Source organism: Agelaius tricolor, unplaced genomic scaffold, assembly GCF_023055355.1.
Source record: "Agelaius tricolor isolate 1412-34295 unplaced genomic scaffold, bAgeTri1.0.p SCAF_5, whole genome shotgun sequence".
NCBI lineage: Eukaryota > Metazoa > Chordata > Aves > Passeriformes > Icteridae > Agelaius > Agelaius tricolor.
In genome coordinates, this window is record NW_027269265.1 from 45,591,065 (window position 1) to 45,612,644 (window position 21,580).

Consider the following 21,580-nt stretch of genomic DNA (forward strand, 5'->3'; position numbering starts at 1 on the left):
CAGTGACAAATAAAAAGAGCTGAATTGTGGTGATGTGAAGAAGTAAATACAAATATATGCTTTCTAGTGCAGGTGATACTTTTTATTCCAAAAGAAAATTTTTATTTCAAACATTAGCACTATTGTACTCACTAATATGCTTATTAGGACTGTAAATCCTAGGCTATTGTTTTAAATTGTTTATTTCTGTGTTTGTTCAAATATGTATTTAAATGTGTGCCTGCTGCTAGCAGTCCTCAAGTCATTTTAACTGTTCACTGTTACGAATACTCAGAATAGCAAACCAAAAAGTCAAAGCTTGTGCTCCTGCCCAGAATTATTTATTTATTTTTATTTTTTAACATCAGAAGCTCCTTTATTTTTGCTTGAATGGTTACAGAGATGGCAAGGATAAGAGATCCACTGCTGTTTACTTTTACTATGTGGGATGATACAACTCTGGTGATTCTATACAGTATTAAGAAAAGAAACAATAGCTGGTAATCTTATATGTGAGGAGATATATGGCCACTTGCATTTTCTTTGTACAAGTTCATTACATTTTAATCTCAATATATAATTATCACATAGTAGTTTTCTGTATTATTCCCTTTCAAATACTCTTTTAATTTGTTGGAAGCTCTTTTTTATTTCAGTTGTTAAATTTTAAGCTCTCTCCAACACACCTTTGGGTTTTGGAAGGGGAGCCTAAGGGAGCTGTGAGCAAGTTGAGGACTTTTGGCTCTGAAGAGATGGGTGCAGGCCCAGCAGTGCAGCAGCAGAGATCACTTCTCTGGCCGTTCCTGGGGTCTTGGTGTGCTTGCTCACATCTGCTGACTGAATTGTTGGTAGAAGAACTCCTCACCCCATTTCAAACCCTGTTCTGTTGGCTGAAGGCACCTCCCAGCCAGCAGATCTGTGGGTCAGCAGCCTCAAAGGTGTGTGCTCAGGGGGGGAATTCCTTCTGCTGCAGCAGCACGTGCAGAGTCCAGCTTGATCTGAAGCCTTTGAAACACTGCATTTCTCCTCATGTCCAATCACACCCATGAAAGCATTTAATGTATGCTTACTATTTTAGTCCATGAATATCTCAAAGCAGTGAAAACTGTGGTTGAGTACTCAGTTGAAATGGGCTCTCTGTGACCTGATTCTTCAATGTGCGGAGCGCTCGCTCGGGTGCCTGTGAGGTCAGTGAGCGCTTCTGGGCCTTCATTGCTTTGGAATTGGAGCTGAAATATGGTTATGTGAACTTTGCTTCCCACTCATGTGTGTGCAAAACCTTAGTCCTGTTTTTAAGAATGCCAGACAAGAAGAGAATCCATTTTGAGTCTCCAAGGAAAAAATCCATAAAGATGTTACAAGGCAGACACTAGTTAGTGAACATTATTGAATCCTTGAGTTTTTCTAAGTCATTATATTGTTTTCTCTGCTTCTCCTTCACAATAACTTTATCCTTTCATTGGAACTGTGCAGTTGAAAGATTTTCATGCCTGATTACTTTATACTTGACAGAAAGATCCTGAGTACCACATGTGTGTTTGAAATGGTGTTTCTTTGAATGTCAGCTGATCTCTCAGGTTAGAGCAGGTAACCTGATTTTAAGAAAACTAGCACATAAATTGCATCTGTGCTGCTAGGACCTGCTGACACCACAAAGATAGGTCTTGACAAAAGTTTTATTTAGGCTACAACTCTTCTTGTATGGCATATCAGATGGGTTCTTTATTTCTGCTCTTTCATTCTTTATTACTGAGGACATTAGTAGGGAAGCAGGCTTTCTGCTTCTTCAGGAATTTGCAGACTGGCACTGCTTGTCTTTTATTTGCAGCAATAATCCTCTCTGTGTAGGTCTCAAATATGCAGAATTTCCTGGGGAAACAAGGAATCTCCTTACTTTAAAAATTTTAGTATTGGACAAAAGAAATCATTAGAAAAGAACAGGATGACAAAAGCCCAGAAAGCACAAATAGCAAGAGAGCTCTGTGGTGCACAGGGCTTTGGGGGCTGATACCAGATAATTTTTAAGAGATTTATTTGTTTAGTCTGACTTGGCAGCAGCTATTCTGCATGTATGTACACTCTCAGCACTGTTTGAACACACAGGTGCTCCAGTATGGGTGAAGGAAATGCCTTTAGCCTGAGTCATTCATGTAGGAATAGCAGTCAGTCAGAATCCACAGGCAGAGGTGATGGCAGCATTTATGCAGATGAGAGCACGTAAAAAGAAATGAGGTTTCTGCAAAGTTACTTGTGCACAGGCTTAAATAAAGAGCATTGCAAATCATACCTAGAATATTTTCTCTGTGTCTATGATTATGTTATTTCCATAGCAACTAATTATGCCATAAACCAAAGATCATGACTTCAGGTGACATGTGAGCAGAAGGAGATGAGCTATTAAGTATTGAAGATTTTTTTAAAATGCAAATTTTCTTATTTATAAAGAAAAAAAATAGAAAGAAAATGAAAGAAACCAAACAAACAGCAAACCAACCAACCCTGAAGTCTGCTATATAAGCGAAATTGCTTGTGCCTGGAATGTGTTTTCAAAGTTTTGTTGGAGACATCAGTAAATATTTCAAGTAGTTGTAGGTACAACTGTGAATATCAACAGATTTTTGTATTAGCTGAGGAAATCTCTAGAATGGCTGACCGTGTTCTCCTGCCCATGCAATCCAGGGCTCAACCCTTTCCAGCAACTATAACCTTTTACAGGTACTGAAATTGCTAATGGACGAGCAGGGACCCTGGAAATAAAAGGGAAGGTCTGGGTTCTTAGGTGTGTGATAAGTTTGAGGTTGCAGTGAAGCATACTGTCTTCTGCTTCACTTATTAAAAACATTCCTATTTCTTTTGAAAACAAAAGATTCTAGAGATTTCCTCAGCTTACAGCCTCATGGTCCTACTCTTTGAGCTGAAGGATCTGCAACCCAGAGTAGAACTGATATTGCTTGATTTACCAGTTTCTTAGGGGACTTCTTTAACAAGTCTGGTGCTTGGTTTGGGAGCTGGCTTTATGGCTCCCCTTCTGACCCACTTGCACTTGGCTTAAAATCTTTGGCAACATGTGCAGACTCATTGCACCATGTGAATTTTTAGGAGAGAGCAGGATTGAGGGAGGAAAACTGTTGAAAGCTGCTTGAATTGACCTGGAATGTTTCCAGGGATGGGGCATCTACAACCTCTTTGGGCAACTTCCTCCAGTGTTTAATCATCTCACTGTAAAAAAATTTTTCCTTAAATATATATAATCTGAATTGATTCTCTTTTAGTTTAGAAACATTACCCCTTACCCCATGGCTACAGGTCCTATTAAAATGCCTGTCCCCATCTTTCTTTAAAGCCCCATTCAGTTACTGAAAGGCTGCAGTGAGGTCTCCCTGGAGCCTCCTCTTCTCCAGGGTGAGCAACCTGAACTCTTCCAGTCTTTCCCATTAGGGAAGGTGTTCCAGCCCTCTGATTGCTTTTGTGTCCCTCCTGCAGACCCACTCCCAACAGGTCCATATCTTCCTTGAAATGAGGACTCTAGAGCTGGATGTACTATTCCACATGGGCCCTCATCAGAGCAGAGGGGCAGAATCACCCCCCTCAACCTGCTGGCCATGCTGGCCAGTACCCCCAAGTCCCTCTGGGCAGGGCTGCTCTCAATCCCTTCCTCCCCCAGCCTGGGCTGATACTGGAGGTTGCCCCAACCCAGGTGCAGCATCTTGCACTTGGCCTTGTTGAAGCTCATGAGGTTTCCATGGACCCACTTTTAGAGCTTGTCCAGATCCCTGTGGAGGGCATCCCATCCCTCAGGTGTGGGGACTGCACCACTCAGCTTGCTGGCATCTGCAAACCTGGTGAGGGTGTGCTGGATCCCACTCTGTCACTTAGAGACACTAAACAGTCCTGGGCACGGTTGAGCAGAGACTGAAAACCTGTGGCAGTGTGAGGCTGACAGGTTAAAAATCATATCCTCACTCTCTTTGCTTTGCTCTTTTAGTCATTTATACTCATGCAAAATGAATATACAAAAGCAAACAAATCAAAGACTCCATCACAAGGCTTTTTTTCCTCCTAGCTGAAACAGCCCGCTTGGCCCTGAACTTTGATTCACCCTCCAGTCAGAAGAGATGTTTCTCTTAGACTTTTGGAAGAGGTACAATTTTTATAAAACCTGCATCACTGAATCAAACATAAGCAAACAATAGCTGCAAAGAGTGCACTGGGTGAGCAAACAAGGGATTTCTCTCCATGCATATTGCTGAAGAAAAAGACAGGTTTGATTAACACTTTTCTGTGGTGATCTCTGTATGTACATGAAATGAAAAGTTGAGCATTTGGAGTGTATTCACCGTTGATCACTCTTAGCTGATTTCAGTGCTGTGGTGTGAAGCAAAGCTAGTAACTCACAAGAAGATGCCACTCCTGTAGTAATGTTTGCTCTTATTCAGGTTGTTCGCTGAAGCTGCTGGGACTGATGTCACCTATCACGTGCATGCCTTTGCACACTCCTCTGTTGCAGAATGGGAGCAGTTGTCACATCCATACCCTGTTTTATATAGTGTATTTCACTGATACCTTCTAGCAGTGTTCTTAAAAATTTTATTTTGTGGGTCACTTAACAAAGTCTACTGAGGTTAATTCAAAGTGGGTTGTTCCATTAGGATGATGGAGCAGGTATGCAGAATTTTGAAGACAGTGACAAGAGGCATTAGTAGGGGGAAAACCAGTGCAACCATTAAGGGACTAATGAGACTAAATTAATGAGGAGGTGAATTAGTGCTGCATTTTGTGTGAGCTGAAGCACTGATGTCTTGTGGTCATGAATGTTAAATCATGGTGGAAGAAGAGAAAGCAGTGTTCAAAATAATAAGGGAGGTGGCGTGGGGTCTGTGGAGGCTGCAGCTCAGGGTGAGGTGCAAAGTGTGGGCTGTGTGCCTTCAGGTGAAAGCCAAAGCTGAGGCTGCTCAGATAAAGGGTGTGAGGGATAACACAGTTAAGAGATCTGCCCCCTGATGCCCAAGCCTTTTACAGTTTATTGCCTGGAGTTCACCTGGTGTCATTAGAGTGAGTCTGCTGCCTCTTCTCTTTCAGAGCCAGGGTTTTGGCTGGAGTCAGGGAAGGGTTACCAGCACTCCACTCAAAGTGGCAGGGACAGAGTTGTTATAACCTAAATGGTAGCGTGCCACCAGAATCAATACAAATTGAACCTCTGCTGGCGAGACTGCACAGTGCTTGCTTTCTTGTGTAGAGGAATCAATATGAATTGGCCACAGGATGAGAATATAGAGATGCAGCTGGGGAGAGAAAAAATAGATGTTAAGCAGAGGTGAACAGAGGTCACTAGGTCCACACCGTGATTTTAGGCTCAGTCATTAACAAAAAGTTTTGTGAAAGCTCTAATTTGCCTGTCCTTTGGGTCACCCTTTAGACACAATGCCCCAGTGATGCAATGCTTCCAAGGTTTGTTCTTCTTGGTTCACACATCACTTTATTGTTAAACAGCTAAAATGTCAGCATGGGTCCCACTTCTCTGGTGTGAAGTGAATGGAAATGCCCTTTCCATTCACTTCACACCAGAGATGGGCAAGAGTAGAGTTCAGCAGCCCTTCTCCCTTCATTGATTTCCCCCAGTCCCCATGCAGGACATCACTCCCTCATGTGAGCATGTCAGCCAAGCTGCAGTTAGCCTGTTGGTGCAACATTGCTTTCTCAAGGGTTTCCCATTTAGGCTAGAGATTCTGACTGGGGTTCCTGGTGAGGAAGATTTAATAAAAGAATGATTGTAATGCCTATTTACTAAATGACTCTGTTTCTAATTAACTGTTGTTATTGTAATGAGAAAGAACAGCAACTACTTGAGAACTACATTTTACACTTCAGTGCTTTAAAAAAAGTTGTCATTTCCATGAGGTGTGCTACAGGACGATGGTGAAAAGAGGCTGGAGGAAAAATACCCTTTATTGTAAGGGTTATGCAGGACCCCAGCCTTCCTAAAACATTTTCTGCATCTGTCTGAAATATATACACTGTGTGTTGGTGTTTATTACTTTTTATTTAAAACAAACATTTAGAAATTCTTCCTTCTACCTTAGACCCTGGCTTTATGAATTATTCCACTGTATTAAGGACTTAATTCTCTTAAGAATTGATGATTTCTCGCCTTCAGGAAAGGGGGAAGCAAGTGATTTCTAACCCTTTTCTTATCCAGATAGCAATGAGCTGCCTTTGGGCTTCAGTTGTCTAGTTTACGGTAAATATGCCAAATTCTCCTCTGTTAAATGCAGTACCATGGGCACCCTTGTTAAATCACAGTTATCTGACTTGTCACTGCTTCAGCATAATTTGTGTGCTGAGCTGTACCCAGTTTTTCTTTCACCATTTAATATGGTGCTTTGTGCACAGGCATTTTTACATACTGACAGAAAACAGAAAAAATTTGAATCATTTTTGGGTTACTGTTACTAAACTGGTCTAGTTGTAATACAGGTGAGGAGAAAGGGTGGAGGCAGAACAGTTTGGTAGCACAGGGAAAATTAACAGTATATTGGGAACTCTGAGAACAGATCTGCTTCCATTGGACCATCTTTATTTGCTAGGGAAGGAAGATTCGTTTAAGGAGGGCAGAGTTCATATTGTGCAGGAAAGGGAGGGGAGTAGAAAACTAATTTTGGAGGTAGGGAAATAAAAAACTGGAAAGTTGTAACTCATCAAAGTTACTGAGACAGATGGTGCAGGAGTTATTACCCTTGTGTTTTGTGCTCAGGTTCTTTCTTTCTAAAGCTTGCACCAGGTATGGTCAGTGTATTTATAGTTTGTGGAGGAAATGAGAAGAAATAATTAGACTCTAAGTTTGCAGTTAGTTAATTAACAGAATTAGAGGGTAGTTTGCAGGGGTGAACTGCTTAGGCTATGTGCAAAACCAGCTCATTTTACTTTTACTAATTTGTTCTTTAATTAATTGGTGCCCATGTCTCTTGATTTATGCTGAGACTGGCAAGATGCTTCAGGAAGGAAATCTGTTTTCATCTTGATTAATTCTCTGCTGGGCAGGCGTTGTAAAAAAATGTTAGCCAGCCATCTTTTGATGTAGTTTCAGTAAGTTGCAGTCAAAATCAAAGGGCAGACAGAGAGGGAGGCAGACAGATAAGGAGGTGGCATATACAGAGACGAGTGAATTACTTGCACAGGGAGTTTGGGGCAAAGATGGTAAATGAGTCTTGCTTTCCTGAGTATTAATACTGTAATTGCCACAGTTTCAGTAAGATATTTCCTTCCCGAAAAAGTTGTGTGTGGCACATTTTCAACTCTTTACTGCCTGTGGGAGCTGTCAGATTTTAGGGAAGTGCTCCCCAGCGTACGGAGCTTGATGCCGATCAGTGCGTTCTGACAGGGGACAAATGACCTGGCCATACGTGTTGCTGAGTGATGATTCCGCGGGACGGAGCGAATTAGGAGCATCCCGGTGATGGATCTGCAGCGGAACAAACGAGCCTTCCGGCAAGGGGAGCACGGTGTGTCCTGACCCCGCTCCCCGCGGAGCATCCCCGGCGCTTTGCGTACCAATCCTTCACTGCACGCACTTATTCCCGTTCCTTTCGGCAGCGCCGCCTGCGCACCCGAGCAGCCCCGCACAGCCACCTGCGCCCAGGTCGGGGCTCCGCGCGGTTTCGCCGCGCTCGGAGTTTGGGGGCGGGGGGGAGCCGCGGCCCCGGGCGGGGCTGTGAGGGCGGGCCGTGGGCCGGGGCCGGGCGGGCGGGCAGCGCCATTGGCGCGGCGCTCGGAGGAGGGGCGGCCACGCCGGGAATGGAGCGCCGGGGCCGGCGTTCCACAGGCGGCCGCCGCGGGAGCGGGATGCGGGGATGCGCCGAGTGAGCCCGGCGGCGCGGGGCGCAGCGATGCGGGCGGCGGGAAAGCGCCACGGCAGCTGCTCGCCTTTCGGATAATCCCTGCCCCTGCCTGCCGCGGGTCTCGGGCAGCGGCACTCTCTTGTCTGTGCGTGGCGTGCGGAGCCGGGGTTTTGTATGGCATTTGCGAGCCGAGCGAGGTCACGGTTCCTTTTTTTAAAATTCTTTGCTCTGGGTACAGTATATCTCTGTCTGATTTTTCCTTCCCTGGTAGCGGGGTGGGCCGGGAGGGACGATCGTGACAGTGACGGGAATGTTTACTTGTGCAGAAGTCTTTCTCATATGGAAGCACGCTGCTCCCTAACTTCTGGCTAAGCAGACTTCAGTTCACCAACTTTGCTGCCGCACAGCACGCGTAACTCCTTGGCAGGATGGCAGACGAAAGAACAGCTGGTGCAAAGCAATAGGGGATTCTTAGCGAGGAGAAGGAGCAGGAAGGAAGGAAGATCACCAACCTTTCACCGACGGCTGTCAGAGCAGCAGGAACGGGACAGCTGAAGCCACCATGCGCAGGTCCAGCACCGATGAGTCCACCTATCACAGGAGCCCTTCCCTGGACAGCAAGGATTACAGTTTCCCAAATGGCGCCTTCCGTCGATACAGCAGCATGTATGGTGGCCAGTTTGGGGCTGCCAGCAACTCTTTTTTTGGATTTCATACCAACCCTGGCCCGAAGGCCACCAAGGCTAAGTACACGACCCCCAAGGGAAACAAGTACGTTGTCTTTTACCTGGATCTCTCATTTATTTTTCTCCTAGAACTGAAGAGGTGCAGCATGGCTCACAACTGCCTGCAGTGTATCAAGTACCTAATGTTTGTTTTCAACCTTCTCTTCTGGGTGAGTACATGTTTGGAACTGTGGAACGGTTTTTGTGTCTGTTTACTGAGATGGAAGGTGAACTTGTTGCTGCTTTTAAACTTGAACAAAGTGGTGCCTAGGCTACTGCTTTTGTGGCCTCATTAATTTGCATAGATAACCTGTAGAGGGTTTTTTTCATCCTCTCAATTCCTGGCCTCCAGCTGCATTTCAAAACTGTGGTAGAAGACAAAAGAGTGTGTTTATAGAGGTCAGTTGCACGAATGCCTTCATCACTTTGTTCCAGTGAGAGCTTATACTTTTTTGTGCCCTGATCTTTCATTCTTATGTGTTTGCCTCAAAAGTTATGCATAGTCCTAGAGAAATAGCTGAGACCATTCATGGTTGTGAGGTTCAGCACGTGCTTACATCTGTTGCTTTATTGCAGATGGCATGATGCATACTTGGTACATCAGCACATTAAAGCCTGTATCAGGAATCTCTAGGTAATCATTCTCTGTTGCTGTCAGTGGTGGGTCCTGGCACTGCCATTCCCTGTTGAAGACGTGGGTGGAGAGAGACCAGAGCGCTCCTCTCTGCTTCTGGGGCTGCTGCTCTGTGCCAGGAGCTTATCAAATCACTGTGAGGCATGCGTGTGTCATCATCTTTTTAATAAATTAGGTGGCTGGGCACTTAACTCCCTTGTAATGGAGTGTAGGCTGTAGCTGAGACTAAAGAAGCGAGTGGGGGGGACCCACGTCACAAATGCTGCTAGTCCTGTAAAAAAGGGAGTAGTAGCACGTTTGCTAGGGCAGGACAGGATTTCTAGTTCAGTTTCTTGTCCAGAATCATACATGAGAAGGTCTGTTACACGATCCTCAGGAGGTGCCTTTAGAGGGCTTGTTCCTCCCAAGTGGCTTATGAACATGCTGAGGGAAATGAGGAGTATTGTGGAGCGACACCCCTCCTGTCGTGGCACTTGAGGAGGGGGTGTGTGTTTGCAGCTGGATGTTACTGTGCCCTGTTACTGGCTGTGCTCTCCTGACTTGTTGGAGGTGCTCGGAGGGCTGTGAGATGGAGAGAGTTGTTCTCTAGTGTGCGCTGCTGTACAGCTGTTTGAAGCCAGGCATGCTGCAGTGCATCAGAAAACACAAAGTGCAGGCAACTCCTGCTGACCTGAGCCATACCAAGAGTCAGGATGTGACAAACTAGTGCAAGTCCCCTGAATTGGCACAGCACTAACCAGAGCTGTGAAACACAAGGAAGCTGCTCTCTTTGCATCCTAGGTGAGTTGGTAGAAAGAGTGTTGTTAAGGCTGCATTCTGTCTTTCAAGGCTAATTTTGGTTGCTTCTGCTTCCCTAAAAATCATCTAATATTTATTGCAGCTTACTCCAGAGCTTTCTGAAAAAGACAAACAATATCCTTCTTGCTTTTTTAAGTTTTGTGCCTCTACTGACTGTCCCTGGTTGAGATTATAGATAGCACTGACAGTTAGTTGAAGTGTGAGCTAGAGAAAAGAAGTAGGGTGCTGGCATTAATAGCTCTTTTCAGGATTATGCACAGCACTGCCTCAAAGGATACACGCATTCTGATTTCTCTTGCAATATTTATCTTCCACTGAAACATACCCATGTGATGAGAAGAGGTACTGCTGCAAGTAATGTGTGTGTATTTACAAAGGCAAGGTTGCACATAATGATATATCTTTGGCATGCTTTTCAGTAGGAACGCCTTAATATTTTGGGAGAGAAAGAGAGGTTTCTGTCTCCCTCCTAAAACCATCAGAGCTGCTCTAAGCTGTACTTGGAGGCAGAGAAAAGGCAGGGGTCCCAAAAAGAGGATGCCTGTGTGGCAGCTGGGCTCTAGGTGAACTGAAGCATGCGAGCAGGGCAGTGGGTGGTGTCACATACTGACTGCAGCACGATCTCTGGTTTGTTTCCCTTTCACATGCTACCTGCACAGCAGGAGTGATGGATGATCATCATGTCCAAATGAGGTTTGCACAGCATGGAGTTGTAATAGATGCAGCTCTTCACCTTCTCACAGTGAAGAAAGTAACTGAAAAGAGATGATTTTTAAAGGTACTGGCTAGCCTCTCCTTGGTAAAAGGAGAAAAAAATTTCCATTTCTAGTGATCAGAAATCTTAGAAGATTACAGGTTGATGATACTGTTGTTTTGTTTTTCATGTTGTTTTTAGTTATCTGTCACATTTTACTTTGTGAAATTACAGGAAAGCATCTCTGCAGGAATATAGGATTTATCTTTGCATACATGCTCAAGGAAGTTTTGCTGGCTCCACCTTTCCTCTCCACCCTCCTCTAGGTAGTTGGTTAGTAACAGGCAATAGTTTAGGTAGGAAGAGGAATTTATTTTTCATGTATTGAGAGCAGTCATTGCATTAAATGAGTTAAATGCCTATTATAGCCTGTTCCTGCTCTTGATTCTGTTTGAGAAAATGCTTTGATTTCTGTCAGAAATCATATTTTCATCTTCTTCTTCCTGTTCCTATTCATTAACTCCAGTACATTTTGTGCATCCCTACAGCCTAATTCCCAGTACTTTCAGCTGTCTTTCCCACAATGTGGCAGAAAACAGTCCTCAGCCCTGTGCAACTCCAGTGGGATTTGTGCTGCCTTTCTGAGGGAAAGATCCTTTCCTTACAATACTGGTGAATTTATAGGAAGCAAATTCTCTGAGACCCTGATTTTAAATGTTCTTGGCAGACTTTGTTGGATTAGGTGCTGTGCTCATGCTGTAAAATTTTTAAAAGCTGTCATATAACTGAAAACAGAGCAAATTTCTCCTCCCCTTTCTGATGGTTAAAGGGAGCACAAAGCTCCTTCACAAGTGTCAGAGGCTGAAGTACCTTGTCAGTGTTGATGCTGAATCAGTCCATTGGTACAGAAGACTAGCAGCTATTATTATAGAGAAAAGAATTGGATACTCCTAAAATAGCTCATTTCTCCATGAGGAGCCCTGTGCAAATTGCTCTTGGTGCATTTGCAGCTACTCTGGGGTATCAAGGTTCTGAAGTACGGGCAAAACAATATCAGAGAGCAGCGCTGCTTCTCTAATGGGAATTTCCATCAGAGGCCATTCCCTGGAACAGTGCCAGATGCAGATGAGCCATTATTGTATCACTGCACTCACTGGTTTGTAAGCTCCCAAAATAACTTTTGTCACCTGATACAGAATACTTGCCTGGCTTCATTCATTTTTATTGACTTAGATTTTCATTTGCTGAATTGCTGAACCCTTGAGACTGAAGATCACCCCAGATGATCACAGAGCAGAATGTTTTTATTTCGTAATGAAATATTTTTATTTCTCTGTGACATACCCAGGGAAGAACAATTGTTTTCCACATTCTCCTCCAGACATCCAGCTTTTCTTCACAGTCAGTAAAACAAACTTTTCCTGTGCTTTTAATCCAAGGATGTGGTGCCTTCTCTCTTCTTTTCTTTTTCTTTGTGAAAAAGATGGGTTATATCCTAAAGGCTGAGAGAGCTCTGTAGAAAGAAAAGCATCATCCCCTTAATCCCCTTGACTTATGCAGCATCCCTACTTGTTTTAACTTCTAGCTCCCAAACCTTCAAGACTCAAAAAAGGAAATTTGCTAACTGTAGTTCTGTTGCCAGTGGCTTATGCTTTCCTTAGATCCTGTGCTAGGGAAAACTACCTAGAGAGGTGGAAGTTTGCCCTTCAAATAACTGAATAGCATTAGCTGACTCTTGAGGTAATGCTTTAACCAATAGAGAAATTCAACAGCAAAATGGTGTTGTTAGAAATCTAGTTATAAAGAGGAGATGGCAACAAAAAGAAAGGAGGCAGAGAAGCTTATTATTTATCAAACTTGCCATTAGTTATTTCTGTGTTATTATCAAACTTACCATTAGTTATTCTGTGTCTCCTTTCCATTGGTAAAAAACATACTACATTTGTATGCACTACAAAGCAGTCAAAGCTCTCAAAAAGTATTGTGAAATCTCTAATTTCATTGGGTAGCCTCCCAATGATGCAGGGGGATAGTCTCTGCTCTCTTGGAAACTTGGGAGTTGCCATCTGCTGGACACACTGTGGCTGAAATGAGCAGCTGGAGCTCTGCTTTCCACCTTCCTGGAAAGCAGGCAGAAGAGTTGAGGCAAGGCACTTTTCTTTCTTTTGCCATTTGGTCCATATTAAAATTCCCAACTGATACAGCCCTGGAAATGCTTTATCTTGGCTTGTAAGACACAAAGTGCAAATCTGAAATGTATGGAAACACAGAGCCAAGGAAGTGGCAGGTAGCACTAGTGAATGCACCAGGATCTGTGTGGGAAAAACCCCAAGAACCTGTTCAATCTGATTCTAGGGTCCAGCTCTGGGTCTCTCCTCTGTCTTTGTTGCTGCCGATAGTTTGTGAACCACAGTTTGAGAAGCTCTGCACCAATGAGTACTCCTGGCCTGGTGCACTGGTGGTACTGCCAACATTACTCACATCTAATTAGAAGGAGAGGAAGTAATGAAAATGAGAATCCCTCATTACTGGCATCAGTTTACTTCCTTGCACTCCAGCAGCACAGGTTGTCTTGTAAGAACTATGCAAATGTTTATAGTATGTGGAAGACTGACTGTGCAGGACAGCTGGGGAAGGGAACAGCTTGGTCTGAAAATGCACCATGGGGTACTGGATTGTGTTCAAGTGATCCTGGCCAAATTTGGCCAGAGGGTAAAGCTAGAGGGGTGTCTCTTCATTTCACTGTCCCTTGTTGGGAAACCATCTGACATTATTAGCTTGAGAAGAGCTGTTGGCTGGAAGGTGGAGAATTTTGTTAGAGAAGCAGCTGATTTCATTGAAGTGGATTCCTTTTCCTTCATCTGCATCCTCCATCAGTCAGCTGAATGAGATTGATGGTTAAAACAGCCAGAATCTCTACAGATTGTCAGTGGCTGGGGACAACAATCATTTTGTGGTTATACTTGGCTGCAGTCTTAAATTAGTGGAAAAAGAATTACCGATAGAGCAGTAAGCTATTTTGAAAGCAGGTCCCCCATTTCATCATCATTATGTGCAGATGTTCTTCTCTGATGGGCAAGGGCTGCAGCTCATCCCATGGGGCTGAGCTCACCAGTTGCAGCTGCTGGGTGCCCTTCTGCCCACCTCAGTCACATCCCCACCAGCTGGGCACTGCTCTGAGAATAAAGTTGGATTAGAAGTAAGTCAGACTGTGTTTTCAATTGTGTGAAAGGTGCCTGATTAATCAGCAAAGCGGGCCTTGCTTCTGTGCAATTAAAACATGGGAAGTTTACCCCAGAAATTAATTTTCTCTAGCTGCCTCTGAGTTTCTGATTCTCTTTTGTTACTTGCCCCTTCCAGAAACTGCTCAGTCTGATTGACATCTTTCTGAGGCTTCTCTGAGGATGTATTTTTGAGGAGCATTGCCTTTAAAGAAAGAAGAGTCATTTGATGTGGGAATTACAGACTTTAAAAATGGCATTTCCATGAGAAGCAGAACTATTGAGAGCTGATCTCAAGTGTGAGAGATGATTGTATTACCTGACTTCTGATTTATACGGGCACCAATTAGAGCTTTCTCCACAGTGGCACCATTCATACTGTCCCTCTGCTGTGTGGGTCCTGATGTCTAATAGGGACCAAGGATCATGCTGGATTCATATCTCCTGGTGAAGGCATTTCTAAGAGCTACATTTGGTGTCTAAATGCATACTTTCTGAAAACCTTTAGGAAGTTAATGACTTTAGAAGAATGCGTATTTGTCAGCTCAAGCTAACAGTGGGAAATGGACTCATGAGTTATTCACGGGATACTCAGCCAACACAGTTCTTTTTCATAATCTTCTTTTCCTTAGGAAACCAGGTTCAGAAGGCTGTTAATAGAGGAAAAAAGTTACTTTAAAGTTGACCATATAATAGATACTATTTTCAAATTGCTTACTGCTTCTGTGGCTTAAGACAAGAGCAGTTTCATAGCATTAGGTATGTTTGCTATCACATTGATAAGCAGTGAGTAGGCCCCACAGGATATGGCCATGTTGCAGGAGTGGACAAACTGGCCTCTTTAAAGCACTGAGGCAAAAGGCTGCAGACATAATTCCCTCTTCTGGACAATGACAGCTACTAAATCTATTGCAGCCAATACTTGACCTACACAGAGAAAGAAAAAAGCCAGGTGAGATCATTTTTGTCATTATTCCTCTTCCTTCTTTTCTTGGCTTGAAGACTTTTGAAGGCTAGCCAGTTCTTTCTTACACAGGATTTCTCATTGCTGGGGCTATGATCAAATAACATATGCTGTCACCTCATAGTTCATTCTGCCCGTGTGTTACATCCCTTTCACCCCATTTGGGCCTTTATTTTAGAAGAAAAATCCCCATACTTTTTGGCCAGGATATTGTTTGCAACTCTGTATCCACAGGGTATACAGGAGGATGAAACACCCGTCTCATTTTTTTCTCCAGATACTATTTTTAGATCATTATAGCTGTTATTACTACAGTGTGATTTATTTACTTAGAATAAAGTAACTTTTGGCTAAGGTTGCAAATCTGTACAAGGTTGAATAATATACAGTATCTATATATCTATATAGAGGTACTTGTTTCTGTTATTTTTAGTGTAAACTGAGCACCGCAGGGTCAGAAATGAAATATGGTGTTGAGTGGAATGAATTCTGCATATTCATGAAGATTGGAGACAGTAAATTGTGTTCTTAGTACTGTCCTGTAATTGTTTCTCTGGGAAATGTTAAGCCATCATGAGACGCAACAGAAGTAAATGAAATTGAAATTGCAGCGTGTAATTAGACTGTCATACTGAAACACATCTTAAGTCTGTCTTCAGTATTAAAACCTCTTCTCCAAAAAACCCTTCCTGCCTGTGTCAAGTGTGAATGCCTGCAGAGCCTTATGTTGCAGCTGAGGCTTGTTCTAAAGGTGAACACTGAACATTTGAAATAGTGGTTTGAATGAGGCACAAGGTTTGATATAAAAGGACAAAGGGACCAGAATGACTTGGTCTTTTAAGTTTTTATACACAGACCTTCAAAATTTTTGGATGTTTGTTTGTTTTGGGTTGGTTGGTTGTGGTTTTTTTTTCCCCTGCTTGCTTTTCCAGATTGCTCACATAGCCCTTTTTACTATTTCCTTGGCCATAGCAACTTTGTTTGTTCTCAGGTACTTTAAATAGAGTGCAGCTGCAGCAGGTATTGATCTGTGTCATCTTAATGTTGGAGTCTTTCTGATCTGTATGGTTTTGAGTGAGTCTCACACAATCACAAATAGACACACAGTTATATACTAGATAGCAGCCAGCAGCTGCTGTGGCAGAATTAGATAGTGGCTCCAACTTATTTTCGACTTTCTCCTTCCTTCTTCAATTGCCAGTTGTTTTATCCTTGCTGTCTTACACAACATTTAGAAGGGACAGTGCAGAGAAAATGTTATATTCTCAGTAAATGCATTCATTCATTACTCTACTATTAAATATTCGGCGACACACTGCAACACTCTACGAGCACCAAGACTAAGTTCCTCTTCGTGCTGCTGCACTTGGAAAGGCTCAATGGCTTCCTCCATAGGAGGCAGTTCTCGGCTTCGGAAGTTCTAAGAGATATTTCCCCTGCCGTGCTGTGCTCTCCCATTAGTGGTACTTGCAATTTCCTGTCTTGTCACAGGTCCTGGGACATGCTGGAAGTCACCTGTAGTAGTGGCAAGGTGCACATCTCCTTGGCAAGCACCATACATGAGTGTGTTTGGTTTTGTTGAACATTTGGATTCTTCCCGAGGTCATCTTGCTATAGAGCATTTCTGTGACATTGCTGACATTCCCTACTCCTTCAGTATTCACCGCTGGCTGTTTTAAGGTGTATACTGGGGCAGATGGACTTATGGCTCTTCTGTAAAATGTAAAACAGAGCTCCGGTTTGTTGTGAATTGTTTGAGTATTCAAATAATTTCTTGGGTTTCTTTCAGTAACAATTTTTTCATATCCTCTTTTCCCCAGTAGAAGGCAGAACTTTAAATGTGGTTATTTGTTGCCAGTTTATTACATTGCTTTTGTCCTAAAGTCCCCCTACAAATTAAACTTCAGTTGTATGCTTTCCACCACATTGCTCCTGACAAGTTTGTAAATGTTTGTAAATAGACTGCCTTCATATTGGCCAGCTGAACATTTGTACTCTTGCTTTGTAAGTCACATTCATCCAAGGTTGTAGGACAAATTGGTTATTTATGTCTCAATAAATCTTTTCGCTAGTTCATCTGTAGCAGCCTGGGAAGGAGCTGAGGGTGACATATTCAATACCATTTTCTTGAACAAAATAACTGGAACTCTGGATATTAATTGAGTTCCACTGCCACTTGCAGTCTGTTCTAAGTTCCAGTCATTGAAGGCCAGAGTTTTAACACATCTACCATCTGCTTTGTACTTATTAATGCAGAATACTTGGTAGTTTTATAATGACTTTGTAAACTAAAATAAAGAAGACAGGAGTGGTCAATATGTCCTATACACATATGCTGCCATTACCAAAAAATACACTGCAGCATCTTTAGCATGAAAAACAGACATTATTTCATTGTTTATTCACGGATCATTTCAGGACCTCCTGCCACAAGACATTTTCACTTTTGCAGTGAGTTAGTACTTCCCTGGTGTTTGCAAACCCCAGAGTGTGTAGTAATAAAAGTCTGGTGTGAAAAAGGAGAGACCCTGAGAGCTTTATGGCTCCTCTTTCAATGCAAAGAAAACCAATTTGAGTGTGCATGAGTCCATTAATCTCAACCATATGTATTATAACCAGTAAGAGCTCGTTTTCAGCTTTTCATGGCTCCCTGTCCTTTGTCAGTGATGGGATTCAGTTTGTACCATGGAGAATGAGTTGCCTGTGTCTTGTGCTGCTTTGGTGCCCCTGCCCTCCCTTGCCTGGCAGATGTGCTGAGGGATCTCCACGTGCCTCTTGGTTGGGGTGTTAGAGCTCCGTGTCATGGCCGGAGCGTGCAGCTCCACTGCTTCTCTGCAGTCAGGCTGGTGCTCCTTACTGGGGAAAGCTGAACCTAGACATGATCACAGTGGTTTTGGTAGCCAAACTGGGGAATGTCTTTAACATTTCCAGCAAAACTCTTTCCTCCCTTTTCCATGTCAGCACTGTTGCATTCTGAAAAGCTGTAGTAACATGGCAGCAAACAATACTTGTTTCAGGGGGATCATAGGGCAGATAAAATTCCTGCTCCAGTGCCACAGGGAGATCTCAGATTCAACTCAGAGGCAAAGAAGCAGTGTAGTAAGTTAGGATCTATTTATATGAATAAGCATCACTGAAACCCTGTGTGTAATTTATGATTACTTCCATTTTTATTATTTGGGAAATTTGCAGGACCTGAAACATTTTTACCATACTCTCACCAGTCTGTCTCCTTGATTATGCTCTTGTGTGTTAATTACAACACTTATCCCTTCTCTCACTCCAATTTCTCTTTGTAAGTATGTTTTAGGTAGGTAATTCTTGGAGAAACATTGACTAACAGTCACTGAGAAAAACATCCTGTACCTAAGGAGAGCATGTGTCTCTACTTATGGTATTGGTTAAATTTTAATCCTGAAAAAACACAGACTGGACAGTCCCATGGTGTTTTCCACTGCTGACACTAAAGGGATCTTTCAGTACTCCAGTAAAGTCTTAGATGAAATTCTTGCATTTTTTAAGTACTGAATTTCTTTCTGTCTTCATTTCTCAGCAAATACTCAATAGGATTTCAAGATTAAGGCTCTGGTCTTTCATCAAACACAGGTTTTGTTTTCCTTTGATTTCTTAGCTACTGGTACCCATCTCTTAAGTTCTACTTGCTCTACCCAGAAGTTATTATTTTCAGGCTGGAGCTTGGATATATTTCAGTCTTTGTCACCGCAGTTGAAATTTCTCTCTCTAGAACAATATCCAACCTATTCAGTTCCTAGCTTAGTATTTTTAGCACAAGCTGCTGACAGTTACATGTTGGCTTCGCTGCCATGGCAGTGTGGATTTCCCTGTGCATGTATTGGGAGCACTCCCTTTGCAGCCAAATCCATTTTAGTAACTCCCTAATTCTGATGTGAAATTATGAAAACAGCAGAAGGCCCTTCATTATAGATCTCACCCCACCTAGCTGGAGGAGTATATGTGTCTGTCTGTATGTAGTACTTTGTTGTCCCCTGGATTTGGCACTTGTACCCTATTTTCCATGGGCTCCAAATAAAACTGGCCAACTAAGAAGTACAAAATTCTCTGGCATATTCCTCTTCAGCTGGTTGTACTTTTTCATGTCACTCTATTTCTTTCTGAAAGAATATGATTTTAACTCCATGAGACTTTTACAACTTCTGCATACATTGCCACTTTTAAAATTTCCTACGGGGTTTAGCTTTGATCCAGGCTTCATTTGTATTATGAAATTGTTTGTGACACTGCAAGCACATCATGACATTGCTCTGTTCATGGCATGCTTTTGTCCAGGAAACATTCAAGTGATGATATTGCAGCTCCCTGGCACAGACATAAAATGGAAAGTTACCAAGCATAAGAAAGAAAATGCAAGTTGAAAGCAATAAGGGGTGTCATACTGTAAACCATTTGGTGCAGCATGTGCACTTGTCCTTATCACGTGGCTGAGCAGCTGCACAAATGCTCCATATTGCTGGTGAGATCTGAGCCAGGCCTTCATGCTTCAGTCACATTTGATGCCATCAGTACCTGTTTTTGCATTGCTTGCCTTTGCTTATTGTTTGTGAGTTAATCCTCTTTGTGCATCATCTCGTTTTGTCATAACTGGCAATACTTTGTTATTTTTTTTATTTCAGCCACATGTTGAGCTTTTGGGATCTTTCCCCTTCTTTTACTATGGCTATAAAAGTGGAAAGGTTCTTTGGTCACACAGTGTCAGTGGGCTGGGAGCTCTGTAGGATTCACATAGTCTTGGCACATGCTTTGCTGTCTGCTGGTATAACAGGAGCTGTTAGCTTGCACAGCAAGTTACAGGCTCAAGTTCCCAGTATGCCCAGTAAAACAGCCATCTTTTTCTCATCACAGGCATCATTAGTAGTTATGGACTATTTCAGTTGCTCAATAGAGTTGTCAAATCTTCCCCTAGTTTACCAAACAGGTCCATTTTCCCCAAGTATCAGTCCAGTTTAACTTGTATTCTGACTATGTGTCGGGTTTCTCACAGATGCAGTGCTGCACACAATAGTTTTAGTTGGATTTTTGGTTTTGTCTCTGCAGCTTCACCTGCTTTGTTATGTTTCTGAATTAGGCTCTTGCCCCTAATGCCAAATGCTTTATCCTTTCTTTCTAAGCAGTATTTGTAAAGTGGGGAAGCTGCAGGGGCACAGCTGGTTTCCCTACAGTTGTGCTGTGTTAATTAGCTCCAAACCTTTAAGCCTCAGCTACCCATGGACTCTACTGCAAAGTTTATGTGGCTTCTGCTGCCAAAGACAAGGCAGGCAGTGCCAGAGGGCTCAGATGGAGCTGCGGAGCACACGGAGCTGTCCAGCCTGGAGCTCCTGAACGCCGGTGCTGTGCGGCTCCTCCTGCAGGAGGAGGTGGGGCAGCAGGGATGCCCGTGTCAGCATCGCTTAAGGGAGGGTTTCAGTGTTGTGGCTTTCAGGCTGGAGACACGTCCTTGTGCCAGTCCATAGCTGTACCTCTACCTCTGCACAGGGAATGGGGAGAAGGAGAGGGAACAGAGCCTCTCTGTGGGGTTGCAGTTACAGGATCAAGCACAGCCTTTCTTGGTGCTGCTGTTACCTACCAATGGTGTTTGCAGGTGAGGGTTTGGTGGGAATGGTGAGGGGAGTACTGGTATATGCCAGCATCGTGGAATGAGGTTCTTCTCCAGTACATGAAGAGGTAGGTTTCATCAGGAAAAGCTGAGCTTCATAAAAAGGGACAGTAAGAAGATTTTACAAGTTTATCAAAGTCCTGGACACGTTTTCTGAGATCTCCAGAGCCTTCCAAAAGGTTTGAAGAAGCTTTGTTGTGACAATTCAATGCTGCTGCTGATTTTGTCCTGACCTGGACAAGCAGATGCTTAAAAGAAACCCACGAAGAGATATAAGAAACAGCAGCTGGATATTCACCTCAGACATACTCTTGCTTTGTGTGAAATGTAGAATCACTTGTTTTATCCAAACCGTTTCATCACTACATGCATGTGTGTGTGCATGTGTTGGAGAGAGTGAGATAACTGAGTTTTTGTGAGTGGGTGTTCAGTTTTGGCTAACAAGATCCTGTTTCCCTTAGAATTTGGAATAACAAGTGACAGCAGTGGAACTTAAGAGATCCCTCAGATCTGGAAGTTGTAATGATTACACCAAAACAGTAGGTGCATATATTGGGACATATCTTTTGTTCTAGGGGGGAAAATACACATTAACTTATATCGATATTTAGGGATATTAAGAGATCATATCAATTTTCATTAAATACATAGTACAAGTTATGAGATGAGAGGCACTGTGTATATATAGGAGGGATATAATATAAAGTAATTACTTTACCAAGATCCACAGATAATGGAATAGGAAGTCTCAGTAGACTTTTTTGGTAGGTTACATTTTAGGGAAGGAATTCACAAACCAGGCTATTTACTTACCTCTTTGAAACTTTTTGATAAAATAGATTATCACTAACATTACTGGGGAAGTCTCAAAAGATTTAAAACAAACAATATCCCTTTCTATCCAAATAAAAACAATACCTGAGGCATGAAAAAAAATGCTTTTCTTCTCAGAAAACCACTTGAGCAATATCATCAAAGAAAATCCTTGCTTCTATAGAGCTGTTCTAAGATCAGTACTGTGAGCTCAGTGTAGGCCTCTACAAAGCCACCATCACCATGTTTGTGCTGCAGGACCCAGTGCTCATCTCCCTCACTGGG

At 42.9% G+C, this 21,580-nt stretch overlaps 1 protein-coding gene across 3 annotated transcripts in view; it reads left to right on the forward strand.

Annotated features, from left to right (window-relative positions):
* Positions 1–21,580, forward strand: part of TSPAN4 (tetraspanin 4) — a 420,581-nt gene that overhangs the window by 220,613 nt on the left and 178,388 nt on the right. For 2 of the 3 annotated variants that reach the window (XM_071427692.1, XM_071427693.1), the window contains exon 4: positions 8,630–8,709. In XM_071427692.1, the coding sequence (XP_071283793.1) occupies positions 8,647–8,709 (63 nt within the window). In that variant the 5' untranslated portion in view covers positions 8,630–8,646. Of the gene's footprint in view, positions 1–7,751; positions 8,710–21,580 lie in introns of those variants that run through there. The other variant, XM_071427691.1, reaches the window with a different exon arrangement.